At 39.1% G+C, this 18,176-nt stretch overlaps 1 protein-coding gene across 2 annotated transcripts in view; it reads right to left on the bottom strand.

Moving 5' to 3' along the window:
- The window catches only part of Abcd1 (ATP binding cassette subfamily D), a 349,165-nt gene that overhangs the window by 11,192 nt on the left and 319,797 nt on the right, over positions 1 to 18,176 (bottom strand). For both annotated transcript variants that reach the window (XM_067140944.2, XM_067140945.2), the window contains one exon: positions 10,312 to 10,462. In XM_067140944.2, coding sequence (XP_066997045.2) covers positions 10,312 to 10,462 — 151 coding nt within the window. The remainder of the gene's footprint in view (positions 1 to 10,311; positions 10,463 to 18,176) is intronic.

Here is an 18,176-nt window from a genome sequence, read left to right as displayed (position 1 = left end):
ATGTACACAGAAGATTTTACTGTGGAGGTCTTCTGCAATCAATGATCTTAACTCGGGGTAACGTGAGTTTCTTGGTACTTTGCCGCAGGGGCAAGAACCCAGAACATAAGCCAGTGTTTCTTTCTCTCCGACACATCTGCGACAGAGGTTTCCATCCTGAGTTCTACCAGGAATAGTTCGTACTGCTGAAATATTTGATGTCATCTTGATTGCCTCTCGCCGTTAGCTATAGGAAAGTCCTTGGTGATGTCTAATCCAACTGTTGGCCAGAGTGTACTCTTTATACAGCTCTACATTGATCCCCTTCTGAGGCAAAGAGCACCAAATTGTCACTTCATGACTTCATAGATCTTGGTAGATTTGTCCTGGATTTGGGTCGCCGGTGGTGAGAAGTTCATAAAGTGGATGGAATCATTTAATTCTTGTCATTACGCTAAAAATTAGTGATGAAATCATCGTTGAAAAAACTAAGGAACTCTCAGGCATTTTCGAAGAATTCAATTAAATATTTGTTTGGTTCTGTAATTATGTAAATTTGTAGTAAAATTCGCCATCGCAAGAAGTACGACATTTGTGAAGAAGTTGATGAAATGTGTGTTTTATTTGTTGTGAATTTTTGTGAATTTAAGATCTCCAGTAGTATGCTTGTTGTAACCCATCTTTTTGTATCGCCCTGTATTTGCCACGTGGAGGCTTTGATCACGAAATCGCTGAGTTTTGCAATCGAAACCTCTAGAATGTGTTTCCCACATTACCATATTAGGTAAGGTATTTTCATTGGCTGGAATAACAGCCATTTTGATTGGTGACAATTTTGGGTCGAATCATAGGTAGCTTCCCTGATTGGCTGTTTGAGTGTTTCTCAATTGCCGGCCTTTGGCTACTCTGTAGGATCAGGACTCTGCTCCACGTCTTTGGTTTTCATACGTCCTCGCAGTACTGGTGGTCTGCTCAGCGGCTCTGGTCACCTCGGGGTAAGCATGTTTTCTTTTCTTGAATGTTAAATTAATATGTAAATTCATTTGTTCGGAGTTTACCTTAGACCCTGGTTTTTGCAGTTTTGGTTTTGTAATGCCTTAGTTCGTCAGCTAGGCATACCCTTTGTTTTGGAGGCAATTCCTTTTTATTAACCTTTTGTGTAAGGTAAATTACAATTTTTCCATTCGGGTTGCCTCCCGTAGTGCTGTGTCAATTTAGGGTAAGCCTGTGGAGCGATGCGTCTCTCACTGATGGGTATTAGGGAAGGACAGCAACTCTAAAGGTCTCTGCGTTAAATTTCAAATTCCTTTGTTATTTTCCTTGTAAACTATTGGTAATAATTTGTAGACTCTTTTTCTATTTACTTTGTAAGATGGTTGTAATTATGTTTATATTCCCTGTTAAATTTTCCTTATGAATTTCATTGTCAGCTATGCTCAATTTCCTTAAAAGTAGTTAAAACATTTTATCGCAATTTTGAACCAAGGACAGAAATCTCGTGCTTCGTTTCATCTTGTTTTCTGGTTAATGTTATCCTTTTAATTGCTGGAATATTTATTTGTTAAATTTTCTTAATATTATTAGTAAAGTTGAATGAAGAGTAAACGCTTTCACGTCTTTTTCCCTACAACGTCATGTAAGATCACATCCTCTGTAGGGTTTCCCGGCCTATTTCCTATATCCTTTCTCTAGTTGTCATGTTGGTAATCCTGTGAATATTTGTTTATAGCAATGTGTATGTTGTTGAAATTTGAAATGTTTTTCATGGTGTATCTTCGGCTGATGTATGTTCACTCAGGTTTGTTATTTTGGATTATTACATTATTACCTTGTTTTATATGTACCTTAAATTATGTGACCAACAGTCTTAAAGTGGGGGGGGGGTGACAATTTGGAAGGTCGCTTGCTTTCTTGGAGAATCTTTTAATATCTGTAATGTTGAGGGCCTGGAAACAATGCGTCGTTTTGGATGACGGATCACATGTCTTTAAAATGTAGCTATTGCTGGCTTTGTGAAGAGCGTTGCATGCACTTATTTGTTGCAGGTGTACTTCCCAAGTGTCTTTAAGAAGTCCGAGGCCTTTGAATCTTACATCAAAATACACAGCACTAACAGATGTATCCGTGGGTAACTGCAGAATTTCTTTCAGGGAGATCTTTAACATTTTGTTAATGGTTTTCAGGAAGCTAACCGATACTTGTCTTATTTCAGCAGTCTAGAAAGCATACACAAGAGCAGGGCTGTCTGCTTTGTTCAAAACAATGAACTTTTGATCTGCCTTCAACAAAGGTGAGGCTGGAAGCACACTTAACTTCTTGTGCAAGATTTTTAAAGAAGAGGTCGCATCAAAGGTGAGTGTTTCATTAAAAGTGACACCAAGATATCAAAATTCTTTTTTTAAAACAGTACTAATCTTTTAAAATTTTCGTAAATATTAACCACTCCATGTGTAACAGGCCTCGACAGCTGGCACAATTCTTATCCTAGCCGTAAGTTGGGGGTTCATCCCATCCCTGACCCGGTCATTGACTAGAAAACAGGTTGTAGGTTTTCATTGGGCACTCCATCTACAAGCTTCCCCTTCTCAATACATATGCCGACACATTTGTTGGCATTTATCTGTAAACCAATTTCCTGGAACAATGCGATAGCAGTGCGTGTCAACTCAAGAGCTGTTTCCTTAATTTTGCCAACCATAACTGTGTCATCGGCAAGACCCATAATACTAAGAGGGGGCAATTCTGCAGAAACTGATTTGCCATATTCTTGTACTAGGTTTTCTTCTGTTACCTCATCAAAAAATGAAATCTGTGGCCAGGTTATACAATCCTGGCAATAATGGTGATCTCTGCAAAAATCCTCTTAACAAATTAATTGGCTTCATTATACCCTAAATAATTTTGATTTGAGTTGTATTGTCAGTCATCTGTAGATTGATGAGTTCTTTCAGTTTAGATGGAAGTGGCTCAGCAGCTAGTGTTAGATTTAGGTGCTGATGTCCAATGTTGTCAAAGGCTTTTGATAAGTCTAAAAAGATAACAGTAACATCTTGCTTATCTGTCTTTGCTCTCTTGAGGAGTTCTCTGAGGATGGAAGTATTTATAAGGCATCCTAGCTGGTCATTAAAGCCTATTTGGTGTTCGCTGAAAGTTACAAAGGAACACAAATGCTGATCTATTACCCTTTCAATAAGTCTAATTACCGAACAGACTGTTGCTAGTCTTCAGTTTGACAGACATTCAACATCACCTTTCTTATGTATCAGCATGGTTCTAGCTCACCTTAGACAAAGGAGTATCTTGCCTGTTGAAAGCATTTGAGTCGCAATGATTGCTATGATTTCGCGTATTGTGTCGTCCCTGATGGCTCATAGTAGGACACGGTCGGGACCAACCTACTGCAATTCGATGTGTTGCTATGGAAATTCCTGCTTTTGCGATTGTGGGACCGCACTTTTCATCTAGCTCTACACGGTCTATGTTGCTGATTTTGGAGCAGTAAATTGGAATTTTCAATGGAAAATAAATCGGAGTAAGTCTCAAATATTTTGGAAATATCGACCTTGCAAGATTCAGATTTGGGATTCAGTACTCTATGCACGGATTTCCTTCGCTGATTGTAGAACTGAAACTGAGTGAGCTGATGGTCATATTTACATTTTCTTTCTTGGTGTTGTCTCTTGGTCGCACGTTGTGAATTCGAAGACTTGCTATATGTTTTATCTTGATGTCAGAGACATTGTTTCCTCCTGACTTCGTAATATTCTGTAGCAGGGTGTTTCAGACCAGGTAAAAGATGGATAGAGTTACTCAGAAATTCCGACAACTCCCACACAGGTGTATTAAACTCAGAATCTTTTTCAATGGAGAACCGAGTGAATTTGTTCTTCTATTCCTGTAATTCTGACTGGAAAGTAATCTCTTGGACAGGATACTGATGCTCAATGGGAATAATACCATCTTCTGATTGCGATACGTGTTGTCTGAAGTTGGTTAACAAGGTAGTTCAATGTATTTATGGATGAAAGCAATTAATGAGAATGTTTACACCTCTTGCTCCTTGAAAACATCAACCACAATGAGGGCATTGGGTTCTTCGTGTATCGGAATTATCTTCCAACCTGTTTGCAGTCTGCTTGTTCTGTTCATCCTGTACATCTTCATTTTCTGTCTCAGAGTCCGAATATTTATATTGTGGTCTAAAATTTCTCCCTAACGAAGACAGTATTTTCGTAGAGCCCATGGAAGTACACTAGTGTCCAAAAGTTAAGCAGAAGTTACGAGTAAGCAGGGTAACAGGAAATAGACCGCAAATCGCATGACATATGCACCAACCAACCTTACGTGTTCGCTCTGTATAGGAATGGAGTGTTCTCTGCTTTGACTAGCGGCGTAACTGCAAGGTAAACACAGGCAAAGCCTGTGCCACATATTCCCTCAGTCGTGTTTGCCCTGTTACAGTGTGCGGAGTGTAGCCTCGTGGTGAACGTGACAACATAAAGGCACGACGACGCCATTTGGACCCTGTTTTTCAGGGTAGAATACTCGGCCGCCTGGAAGCAGGCCAGACACAGACCAAAGTCGCCGTACCCTTGAATGTGCCACAAAGTGTCATTTCCAGGCTTTGGAGACGATTTCGAGACACAGGAGATGTTAGTTGTATGCCAATACCAGGTCGGCCAAGGGCGACCACCCCACAGCAGGACCGATATCTGATCTTAACCGTCCAATGAAATCGGAGTGCACCTGCAAGACAATTGTCGGCGGAGCTTGCAGCCATCTCAGGGGTAGCCATTTCCTGGCAAACTGTGTACCGGAGGCTCAGAACAACAGGGCTGTTTGCCCGACACCCAGTGGTGTGAGTCCCGCTCTCTCCAGCACAGATGAATCCCACTTCAGTTTGCAGAACGATTCCCGTTGCACATTAATCTGGAGAGAACCGGGTAGCCGATACATCCACAGGAACATCTTAGAACGGGACCAGTATGGTGGTGGTGGCGTCATGGTGTGGGGCAGCATCATGTTGAATGGCCGTACAGACCTGCACATCTTCATGGGTGGTCCGAGGAACACTGTTAACACTCGGAGATACAGGGATGAGGTACCGACACAACATGTTCGACTCTTCAGAGGTGCGGTTGGTCCAGACTTCCTCTTAATGAATGATAATGCCCGACTACACCGCGGTGCTCTGGTGGATGGGAAGACATTCATCGCATGGACTGGCCAGCGAGGTCTGCGGATCTGAATCCTATAGAACATGTCTGGAATGCATTGGGGGGGAATTGCATCCCGTCAGCCTCCACGAAGGACCCTCCAAGACCTTCACATTGCCCTTTTGGAGGAATGGGATCGACTGCCACAAGAGCTCTTGGACCACCTGACAGAGAGCATGCCACATCGCTGCGAAGCATGTGTGGCCGTTAGGGGAAACCATACACCCTATTGGCAGCATAATTTGTTGTGGAAGACATTGCCAAGTTGTTGATTGTTGTCAAAGGTGTACCTTAGCTATCAGAACCTTTCTGACACTGGTTTCTTGGACAAGTTGTGTGACATATGGTTGGTTGTCTGAAGCTGGTTAACAAGGTACTTCAATGTATTTATGGATGAAAGTGATTAATGAGAATGTTTACACCTCTTGCTCCTTGAAAACATCCACCACAATGAGGGCATTGGGCTCTTCATGTATCAGAATTCTCCCAGCCTGTTTGCAGCAATCCGTCTGACACTCCTATCAGGCGGTATGACCTCGTTTAGTGATTATGCTTAACTTTCAGACACTAGTGTAGTAGGTCATTCCTTCAGGGCATAGTTCTTATTCTCTTTCAGACTAATCTATATTTATGCTTCTTCCCCACATGGACAAGTAAGCCTTTCCGAGAAAATGTTTTATCACAGTGAAGGCATTTATTTCTTGTCTCTAAACTGGTCTACATTTTGAATGAAGATGGTGGTTAAGAGGAGTATCAAAGTTTAATGATATGACAATTCATGGCAGAGTACCATAGCAACCCGATAATAGCTTAACTAAAATTTAGCACCAAGTGATTTTGGCGGAAGTTTTACCAGCTAACAAAGAGAGGATTGACTAAACACCACATTATCACAACCCTCTTCACCAGCCTCTATTGGCAGTTACTTGCATTAAATGTAGTATAAAGTGTGCGCTATTTTCAATAAATGGTTTGCTTAGTAACATGGAATCTACGACTGACAAAACAAGATCGATTAAGATGGCTACTATCGTTGGCACCAAATCTATTATAACCAAGTAGAATAACTCATAAAAGGGGCCACGATTCCATTGGATAACATCTATTCACTATAAAAACACACGAAGAAACAGCACAAATTACCAATGACTTCTTTAAAACCGACCCGGCACGTATTTCCTACAGCGCAATGTCAGAGCACATCATCCGCACAGCCATCTTGAAAGTTGATTGTCTTGCTCTCCCATAATAATAATCATCATCCACAAATTTCAGTTGAATTCATAATCAGTACATATTGTTTTGACACCCCTGAAGCACCTCGGATTTCAAGATTTCCCTATCACAATTGGATGCAGTTCGTCAAAGCTATCCGCACTGGAGGGGAGAAGAAAAGTAATGCGAATCTTGCTCCCCACTCCAAGTCAAGGGTCACTTTTCTCAGCAAGTGTTTTTCTTGGCAGGAGATTGAAGAACAAACTGGTTTTATCAGAGTTGCAAATATTTTGAGGCCGATATTCTCTAGAGATTTCTGGTACAATCACTTCATTATAGTGCTGCATCATGACTTTATACACAGACTTGGACCTGTTGCAAACTGTTCCCCTGAATCCATGATGATCTTTCGCAGCCATCCTGATGAGGCCTAAAAAACTTCAGTGATATTCATCATTTTAGTTAAATGTACTGCTTTGATTTTCAACATGCTGTCACTGAGTGGAGGATTTACATCGCATTAATGTTGAAACCAAATAAGGAGAGCCTTTTCCAAATCTGCATATCTTCCCTGCTATTGCGGACTGTGTTTTTTTGATTTTACACCCAACATTTTACACTTTTTGCATTAGCACTTAATGAATCCCACAGGAGGCTACTCTGACTTGAATGTCTGGAATATGGGTTAAGATATTCTGTAGTAAATTCTATGAAGTTTTTCCCTACTCAAGACTTATTTTAGGTTACTATTTACCACTAAAAATAATGTCTTACAAGATACTCTTTAACCCATCGGAACCTGAATAATTGTTCCACCTGCAGGAATAGAAACATCTATTTATTTTTGAAAAATATGCAGTAACTTGGTTTATTGAGACTTATTAAAAAAAAACTTACATTTTTAGAAAGCTGCTTTCATCACATATCGATGCCTAAATGTTCAGTTTTTTCTTTCCAGTCTTCAATAGTGAATCACTATGTGGTATTTTTTTTGAACAGCTCTAGATGAAGTGGCACACCACATTTTTCACATAGCTGCCTGACATCTGACCTTAATTTGTGAGCCTTGCACACTTTGCAGGGTCTGGAAGGATAAGTTTTCCTTTCCGTTGGAGGGATAAGACCTGGAAAATTGCCCCATACTTGTCCCTGAAGAAAAAATTGTCATTATAATTTTCTAGCCACTTCAAGATACCTCTGTCACCAACAGCCATGTTTGTTTACTACAGGCGCAAGCAGATTGCATTTTGTCTTTTTATACAGTATTCCATGAACTTAGTAGGGTGCATTTTATTTAGAAGATTTCTTGAACTTCAAGGAGAAATCTGTATGTGCCGCAAGACCCATCTCTTGCCAATAACTTCAACTACTAGCGTTTATATATTAGTACGGAACAGTTCCGTATGTCGGCTTTCGGTCCAAAATGGCGGCGTACAGAACGGTTCCTTAAAGTTAAAAACTTTTTATTACCACCTATTCAATACAAAAATAATGCACTCAGTTATTTATAAAATATTCATGAGGTACATTGGTTAATAGGACATGTTTCATTCGTCTTTGCGAACATCATCAGCTATAAATATACAAAGCTTAAGGTCAGGGCCCTGAGTTTATTTAAATGGTTAAAAATGTCGTTATGTTAAAAGAATGGTAAAGTTGTGATAAAAGTGGTTGTATAGTATAAAAATTAGACTAACATATTATACAATTTGCATCAAAAATTTTCATAAAGTACAATGAATATTTATAATCTGAAAATTAAAAGCATTCATAAAGGTTGTTAAAATAGAAAAGATGTAATGGTAGACATTAAAAAGAACTTCGATGTTTGAAGCGTGGCTAAATTGTAGAGTTGTTGGGTATAAACTTGAAGTTTGAAATCCGTTAAACCGGTGAAAATATTTGCTAGCGATGACAGCGTGAATAGGACAAGGCAGGCCACTTGTTATTGCCTCTAGTGAATTGTGTTGAATTGAGACAGATAGTATTATAGGCACTAAAATACGTCCATATGTGACACGTGGACAATGTTGAAAGCATGAACTTGAAAATTATTTTTAAATCTGCTGTAATAGAAAGGGAGTGTCCGCTAGCGTTAACTGCGTGAGGCAAACTGGCCTTTTATAAATAACCGAGTGCATTATTTTTGTATCGAATAGGTGGCAATAAAAAGTTTTTAACTTTAATACATTATCTTCAATACGGTCTAATTATGAGATTTATCACATGTAACGGTTCCTTAAGCCGTCGCAAATGAGTTAATTCAATTCCATACTTTTACTTCATCAAAATCATGAACTTGTACTTACTTCTTAATACACAAAAATACTTTATAACAGGAAGAAGCAACATACACCTGTTCTCTCTAACGAACAGAATAATTGCTCGTAACATTCCCATACTTCCCCTTCTTCCCCTTCTCTTTCAGTGGAACAGAGTTCATTACCTACAGAATCCCCCCACCTTACACCTTTGCTACTTAGCTACCAGGACTGGGCAAGGACAGTCCAAATGCGAATGCTGAAGGTAATGTAATGGACAATTAATTAGCAGCTTAGGCAAGTACAGGAACATTTCTGCAAGTTAATAAAGCGACAGTGGAGCACTACTACAGTCATTATTATGAGTTAATTCAATTCCATACTTTCACTTCATCAAAATCATGAACTTGTACTTACTTCCTAATACACAACTTAACAACAATACATAGCTTCTTCATAATATTACCAAAATTCATAAAGTGATTTGACAGAATATGAAGATATTCTTGTAGAACGCAACATGTTATTCTTTGTTTAATGGTGTGTGTTTGTTAAAGGTATGTTATAGTGTTGTACGAGTTATAATTATTATTTCTGAAAGTTTGAAAAGCTTTAAAGTTACATAAAACACAACTGAGATACATAAAGACCAGTCTCAACTGTACTTTCATGGGCTTATGATTTTATGTAATCATTAATCCTCTTTGAAGATTACAATAATTCATTCATTCATTCATTCACTCATTCATTCATTTCTTAGGGAGAGGACACAAGTGGTAATTTTCCCTTTGTATTTACATGCATTTTCCTACAATCAATGAGAAAAGCTTAGGGAAAAAGGAACACATTCTGGATGTCAGGCAAAAGAAGCCTGAAAATGAACAACTCAAACTGGGCTACCTAGACCATCTGTTCTTGAAATGGCTCTACTTCAGAATGTGCATTTTTATTACAAACTTGTCTTTGCGAGTTGCCTCTTCTTGCCATTTTCATTCTTTACCTAGGTTGACTATGTTGCCTGAATTCTGTTTTTGTTTCTTTTCTTTTTGTTAATAAGGAGTGAATACATCAAGTGAACTTTTATACATGTTAACTGAAATGGCGGCAAGTGTGTGAGATTAAAATGGATGATGTATTCTCAAGACAACTATTGTCTGTAACTGTGACAAACAACAAAATCAGACGTAAGCTTAAAATACAAGAGATGTGATGCGAGAGGTACAGATACAGAATATGCTAGTGGGAGTATTACTGAAGGAGTGGTAAGTTCTCATACTGGAATGAAAGCTTAATTAGTCCAAAACAACAATATAATAATATGCAATATTACATTCAATATTTGATCTTCAGTATTCTTACTTCTAACGAATTAAAGAACAAAGCTTCCTCTAACCGAGTCATTAATAACCAATCAATTCAAGCTGAATAAGGAGAAAATAGAGAGGAAGAGTGTCTTACCGAGGCTCGGTCGCACAAGAAACAAACATTGTGCCTCTATTGAACTATTAACAAAAAGTTATTCAGGAATCCGACTGAAAACAAACCAGCTATCCAGTGGTAAAACTACCAAATATAAGTACTTACGCACAAAATTCATCAAATGGAATCTATGATATGAACAAAACATGCAAAATACTGACCTTAAGTCTATTCTGAGCATTTGGAACCCCAGCCAACTGGGCTTCCAACTGTTCTTTTTCTTCTTTCAGAGTCAAACGAGTATTGGAATCCAAGGATTCCAACTTCCAGCCTCCTTCACCATCAAACTGAAGTACATGGGTATGAAATTTCCTGTAATATTGAAGATTTCCCACAATTAATCTCACCAATATATACATCTGATACATACAGCAGGATAATCAAACACACTTTCTCACAATAAATATCACCAATATATACATCTAATACATACAGCTGGATAATCAAACACTCTGAAGTGTGCAGAACAAAAGATTTGCACATAAATCCTACTTCGGTTATACTCAGTACTGTACATTTGCACTTGTCGATTTTGCAAGCTGGGGCAACTAATGTACAAGTTAACGAGTCTTCTGCTGGTGTCATCAAAACACTGAAGGGCATAGTTTGATCAGAGAGAAAGTATGTTATAGTTTAAGCCATACAGTTTTATGTCATATGATACAAGATCAAATTATTCTCTGTCTTAATGTTGTGCAACACTATTAAATATTTAACAGTACGAGACTTGGTAATGCTCTCAACATTCAGTTGTAGGAGTCTGATAGATGGACCAATGTTTCTCGTTAATGAGTTCTGAGAACTGTTTCTATTAATTTGTCGAAAATATGTCATTGCCAGGAGATCCTGTGAATAGTCTGGACATACCAAACATATTAGACGACAGCTTCGTGATTTGAAAAAGACAACATCTCCCTCATCTGAATGTGCACGTCCCTTCACAGTTTTAGATATTGACATGGGACTAAAGGACCTCAAACCTTTTAAGTCACCTGGTTTCGATGGCATCCATCCAGAATTTCTGATTCATTTAGAAGGATATGCTAAGAAATGGTTGGCAGAGTTCTTTACTGACATCCTGCTGACTAGTCAACTTCCATTGGAGTTCAAGAAGGCTAAGATAATTTATATTCTGAAACCTGGCAAACCCAGCAACAAGGTAGAAAGCTATCGACACATCGCCCTTCTTGGCTGCTTTTTGAAAGGTTGATATATAACAGAATAAGTAGCGCAATCCTAGAGCATATTCCAGTTGAACAGGCAGGCTTCAGACCAGGACGTAGCTGCTGTGACCAAGTATTGTCTCTTACATCCTTCATTGAGGCAGGATATCAAATGAAGCTGAAAACATCTGTAGCATTTGTTGATCTTACTGCTGCCTTTGACACTGTATGCAAGGAAGGCCTTATCTACAAATTTCTTCGTATCATACCATGCAGAACGATGGCTCAACTGATTAACAACATGTTAAGTGATCGGAAGTTTCAAGTAATCACTGGAGGCAAGATAAGCAAGGAGAGGAAGCTAAATAACGGATTGCCCCAAGGATCAGTTCTCTCACCATTATTGTTCAACTTATATCTCTCTGACCTTCCTGACACTTCATCCAGAAAATTCTGCTATGCCGACGACTTGGCTCTATCTGTACAAGATCAGGTAATGGAGACGACTGAAGAGATTCTGACCAAAGACCTGTCTTTACTGGAAAATTACTTCAAAATCTGGAGACTTCAACCCAGTGTGAGTAAAGCAGAAGTGTCTTGCTTCCATTTAAATAATCGTTTGGCGAACGTGAAACTGAATGTTAGTTTCAGAGGGAGAATTCTTAGTCATAACTGGAACCCAAAATACCTTGGTGTCATCTTGGACCGTAACACTATCCTTCAAACAACACCTCCTGAACTTAGCGCAAAAGTTGAAGTCACGAAATAACATCCTTCATAAACTGTGTGGAACTACCTGGGGATCTTCAGCAACCACTTTGCGATCTTCAGCCCTGGGTTTGGTGTATTCAAGTGTTGAGTATTGTGCACCTGTTTGGATGAACAGTCATCACACAAGGCTTGTTGACACCCAGCTTAATACCACAATGCGCATCATATCTGGCGCAATCACATCTACTCCAGTTCATTGGCTTCCACTGCTAACTGGTATAATGCCACCTGATCTATGCTGATCTAATGCCCTTATGAAGGAATTTCACAAGATCTCAAGAAATCCTAATCTACCCGTGAATAGTGACCTGCCACTTCTGAATCTTAATAGACTGAAATCACGCCATCCAACTCTGCGTGATGCTGCTAACATGGATGCTAAGGATTTTAAATCTCTTGATGAGTGGAAAAGTAGATGGGAAGCAGCAACAGATGCACGCCTTCATACCTTCTTCTCAGGTCCCGAACTTCCAAGTGGATCCCACCTACCACGCAAGACCTGGACTGCCCTGAATAGAATCAGAACAGGACATGGCCGGTGCAGAGCCGCTCTCCATAAGTGGGAAAAAGCTACCTAATCCAGACTGTGACTGCGGAGCTCCACACCAGACTGTTCATCGTATCGTCAGGGAATGTAAGATTCGAGCGTATCACGGTGATGAAGATGACTTCCTGCTGGTATCTCCAGAAGCTGTACGTTGGATTGAAAAACTTGATATTCAATTGTGAAGCACAAATTAATTTGTTTCTCAGCTGTAAATATGTATATATATTAATGATATTGTCTGTATAAGCCATACGCTAAATAATAAGTACGAGACTTTGCAAGACATTCTTGAAGTTAGGTTTTCCCAACTAAAAGACACTTTGAATAAGTTTCAGGAAACTCAGGATCAACTAGCATTACTTGATGCGGATTCCGTTAAACATGACACTGAAACGGATGAATCTGAATCTTACTTTTGTTCTGTTAATGTTGCCATACAGTGTGCAATCGAAGAACATAAAGTGAATCTATTGCAAGAAGCAATTATGCCACCTTCTGCCAATTCTTCATGACGTTCAAGCTTGGTGACTCCAACAACAATGTGTTATTGCCAAAAAACAAACCACCTACATTCGCAGTTCAATATGACCAATGGACAAGATTTTGTGATATGTTCAACTCTATGGTTCATCAGAATTACTCATTATTTGACATTCAAAAATGTCATCATTTAAAATCAACATCGTCAGGTGAAGCCGAATGTGTTACTTCCAATCTTCCTATCACGAGCATGAATAGTGACATTGTTTAGATGGTAAAAAAAGTTTAATTACCACTAATCACATTCATCAGTTCTAAGGCCTGAATCTCATGAATAACGAGTCTTCAAGTGAACTAGCAGATCTCATTAACATGGCGTCAAATAACATGAACATTATAGAAACAAACATTGAAGCACCCCTGGGTGAAGGTACAATGTCTCAAATCATTATGGAAAGATTAGATTCAACCACTTGCAAATCCTGGGAAATAATCTAAATAACAATCCCTTCCCACCTCAAGAATTTAACTCATTTCCTCGAAAGGGAAGACAGGTGCTAAATCGTTTAGAGTCTAGCAATTCCCCTAATAATGTTCAACTTAAGTTCAAATCTAGTCGAGGTAAACATGACAAGAACATTCACCACTCTATAATGTATGCATCGCTGCCACCGACAAAATTAGTTACTGTACGTACTGTAATGGTGCTCACCTCCTTTACTACTACTACTACTACTACTACAATGTTATTTGCTTTATGTCCCACTAACTACTTCTAAGGTTTTCGGCGACACGGAGGTGCCGGAATTTTGTCCTGCAGGAGTTATTTTATGTGCCAGTAAATCTACCGACATGAGGCCGACGTATTTGAGCACCTTCAAATACCAACGGACTGGGCCAGGATCGAACCTGCCAATTTGGGGTCAGAAGGCCAGCGCCTCAACCGTCTGAGCCAATTAGCCTGGCAAAATAAGTATCAAGAAGAGAGCTTTTGAGAATCTTCTATTTCCAGTCATCACAGGGGAAATAAATGTAGCCCACAGGAAGAAATGAGTAGATGCTGAATGATGGTTTAACATTAATGAAAATGAACCTGTTTTATTTCTTGCATTTCAATGTCTGGGGCTCAAGCTGTATTCAAATGCATACATGCCCTAGGAATATCAAAACCCCAACATTTTGTAAACAATGAGTAGAAAAAGGTTCTTTCTTATCTCCCACGGTGTAAATTTCCCTTAGAGCATTTCAGAATAAGCAAATGAAACTGGTGCTGATAATTATTCACTTACAGAGATTTTCTTCTTTGTATTTCCTTATTAATAACTTTGTGTGGCTTTTGCTAGACTGCTGCAGCCCTCATAAGCCTGACCCTCTGATAAGGGCAGGTGGCATCAGTTGTGTATGGAAAACTGTGAGTTAGTGTGGTAGAGGATAGTGTTGTGTGTGGTGTGTGAGTTGCATGAATTTTGGCGACAGTACAAAAATATCTAGTCCCTGAGCCAAAGGAATTAAGAGTTTAACACTAAAATCTGTCAACCTGGCCACGAATGAAACCCAGTGTCGAAAGGACTGAAGGCCAAGACACTGACCACTCAGCCATGGAGGTGGACATTTCTTTATTGAAGACAAAGTACAAAATTTATCACAAAAACAAAATTTAGGAGAAAACTATACCCAATGTAACTGATCAAAAGAGGAAGATCTTGAATAGAAATGTACAAAACATAATAATACCAGTATTTAGAAAAGGTGACAGGAAGGTATGTGACAATTATCGAGGAATTACACTGTTGTCACAAGTAGCCATAATATTGGAGAGGGGCAGATGACCTTACATGTTAGGCCCTTTTAAACAACAAGCATCATCATCAATATTGGACAGAGTAACAGAAAGGAGGATGAGAGGAAGGGTGGAAAGAAATTTAGAAGAAGAGCAGTATGGATTTCGACAGAGCAGGTCAATGATACACCCTATATTTACCATTAGATTGCTGATGGAAAAACAGTGGGAATATGGAAAGGATCTGGGGATGGTATTCCTTGATCTAGAGAAGCCATACGCTAGTGTTAAGGTGTAGGAAACCCTGAAAAGAAAAGGATGTGGAAGGCAATCAAGGGAACTAGTGAAAGCAATGTTTAAGAATTGTTTCAGTTGTGTCTAGGCTACAGTGGGGAGAACAGATTGGTTTAGAAACTAAACTGGACTAAGAAAGGGAAGTGTTATTGTCTCCACTTATGTTTATAATGGTTATAGGTGAAATTCTAAAGGAAACAAAGGCAAGATATGGAGGGGATATGAAAATATTGTTTGCAGATGACATGGGTATCTGGAGAGAATAAAATACAGAAGTGCAAATCCAACTAGAGGCTTTCAATGAAAATACTGAGAAATATGGTACAACAAGCAGTGCAGAGAAGAGCAAAACAGTGGTGATGACAAAATGAGAAAGAGAGGGAAAAGGAATTGTAAGTATCAGGGGAAAAAACCTTGAGGTTGTTGAATACATCAAATATTTGGGAAGTGAAATAATGTACGATGGAAGGTTGGATAAGAAAAATCAGCAAGGTTGATCTAGTTGCCAGAGGATGGACAGTGGATGATGTTCTCCATGACAAGTTGTATATGGATAGGAAGAACTGGAAGAGGCTCATTAACAGTACCTGGGAAACTGGAACTGTACAATGATGATGATGATGATTATGATATAAATAATGAAAAATATATGTATGTAGGCCAAATAGAGTTGTTAATGTATTGAATTATAATGATTTAGTACATGTTCTGCTATCAGTGATGTGCCATAATACATTGCGATTCGCTGCCAAATTTCTCCTAATGTTTTACTTTTGAAAGTTGGCATGTCTGTGTCTATCTTTGGACTTACTGCCGTTTATATCATTTGTATTAAGCGGAATTAACAGCTACCTCAGATGGGGCAAAGTTAACATCCTTCCTGTTATCTACAGGCATGCCACTGGTAGTCATAACACAACATCACGTATCAGTCCAAACATCAGTAGATATTCACTTTACTGGAGCTACTATGGTGATAGTAAGACGTACTTCCACCCTTCACTGCTATCACAGCCTCTACCCTTCTAGGAAGACTTTTCACTAACTTTCACTAGATGTCAGTTGGTATTTTCTTCCATTACTCCCACAACATAGCGAACAATTTTGTAGCTCTTTTGGGCAGTCTAGTCTAGCTGACAACTGGTGCTGTAACTCATCGTAGAGATGCTGAACTGAATTTAGATCAGGGCTTTGGGCACGACATTTGATCTCATTCAGTCCCATTTTGACAAACCAGTTGGTTACCATTTTTGCTTTCTAAATGGGTGCACTGTTGTGTTCAAAATGAAAATGAAATGGACCAGTTCCATTGTTGCCTCAGGGTGGATAACATAGAATTGTCCAATACCGCCGATAAGCTAGGGCATTCATGGTTCGAGGAACTAAAACAAGTGGACAAACACCAAACCATGAAAAATAGGCTTGCACCATAATGCCGCCTTCGCCAAATTTCACAGTGGGAACTAATGCTCACCTGACATTGACCAGCTCCATACATGTCCATCAGACTGCCACAATGTGTACTGTGATTTGGCACTCCACCTCACGTACGATCTTCCATTGTTCTACAGTCCACAGGTGACTTGTTTTGCACCAATGTAATTGGCAGCAAGCATTCAGTTTTTCAGTTTTGTGATTTTTGGTTTGTGCACTGCAACTCACCCATGGAATCCAAGTGCACTGGCATAATTTCCGGATGCCAAGTGAAAGTCTGATGCCATGGTTTCTAACAAAGCTTGCCAGTATGACTTCACCACATGTTGAAGGCATCGACTCTCCCTATCTGTTAACTATTTTGGCTTCGCTGGTTGAGATGGAGGTTTTATAACTTCCTGGCATTTCCATTTCACTACTAAATGACTCACTGTTGAACGCAGTATCTGAAACATGCCAGAAATCTCATACATGGAATGACTGAATCGGTGAGCACCGATAATCATACCCCTTTCAGCCTCGCAAGCTCTTGTCGCATATCCATATCAACTGTTATGGCTAGTAAAATCTGTACCAAGTGCTCACAGCCTTATATATCCTCACAAGATCCTTGAATGCAATAATGGCAATGTACTTTATCTCTCTTTGAATAGGGCACTGCAAAAACATGTATTAACCATGATTATTGGGCAGAGGGGCCCATAAAAAAAAAAAAAAATTAAATACAAATACAAAGTCTTCATTTCTAAAACTGCACATGCACAATGCATTTTACTATTTGGCAATTCACAGGAGATGAACATTTTTATGAAATCATACAAAGTTTACAAATATTTCCTAGCCCAGTAGTATGAAATTTGTACATATCATGTGTATTAAACAGGGTCATCAACACAGTTTGTCAAAAGTAGCTTCAAATACGATGAAACAGCAAGTGTGTAATCAAAAAACCTCTGCAATACCGTCAGAACATGCAATTTCATACTACAGCTGATAGTGTGACCCTTCTTTCAAAATTTGAAACCATGGTGGGTGACTGATGTCTGAAATAGAAGAAAAGCAGTTTAAATAATATGTGTATACTTTATAACTTACGAGGTCAGGATCATCCTGTTACCACATGTGAGAGAAGACGGTACTATCTGCTACTATTACCAAACTTGATACTTAAAGGGGTGACCAATTTCTAGATACTAGTGGGTGGTCACAATCACAACGAAAGGGTACCGTCCACCTAATCAATACTTTATTATGTCTTGTTACTATGCAGGACCAGTTTCGACATAATAAAGTATTGATTAGGTGGACGGTACCCATTCTTTGTGATTGTGAATACCAAGTATCAATACGGACATGAAACTGATAGATTATAATATAAAATAAAACTAGTGGGTGGGTAGGAGATAAGAGATCTGCACTCAGATGGCCTTCACTTAAACCACAGTGGTACGTATAAGTTAGGAAATTTGTTTAGACGGGTTATAGGGAGGTACATTAAGGGAAACGGGGTGGTCTAGGGAGCGGTCATAAGGGTACAAGGATCTAAAAGTCAAGTAG

Source organism: Anabrus simplex, chromosome 2 (assembly GCF_040414725.1).
Source record: "Anabrus simplex isolate iqAnaSimp1 chromosome 2, ASM4041472v1, whole genome shotgun sequence".
In the NCBI taxonomy this organism is placed as follows: Eukaryota; Metazoa; Arthropoda; class Insecta; order Orthoptera; family Tettigoniidae; genus Anabrus; species Anabrus simplex.
This window is presented reverse-complemented; position numbering and strand designations above follow the sequence as displayed.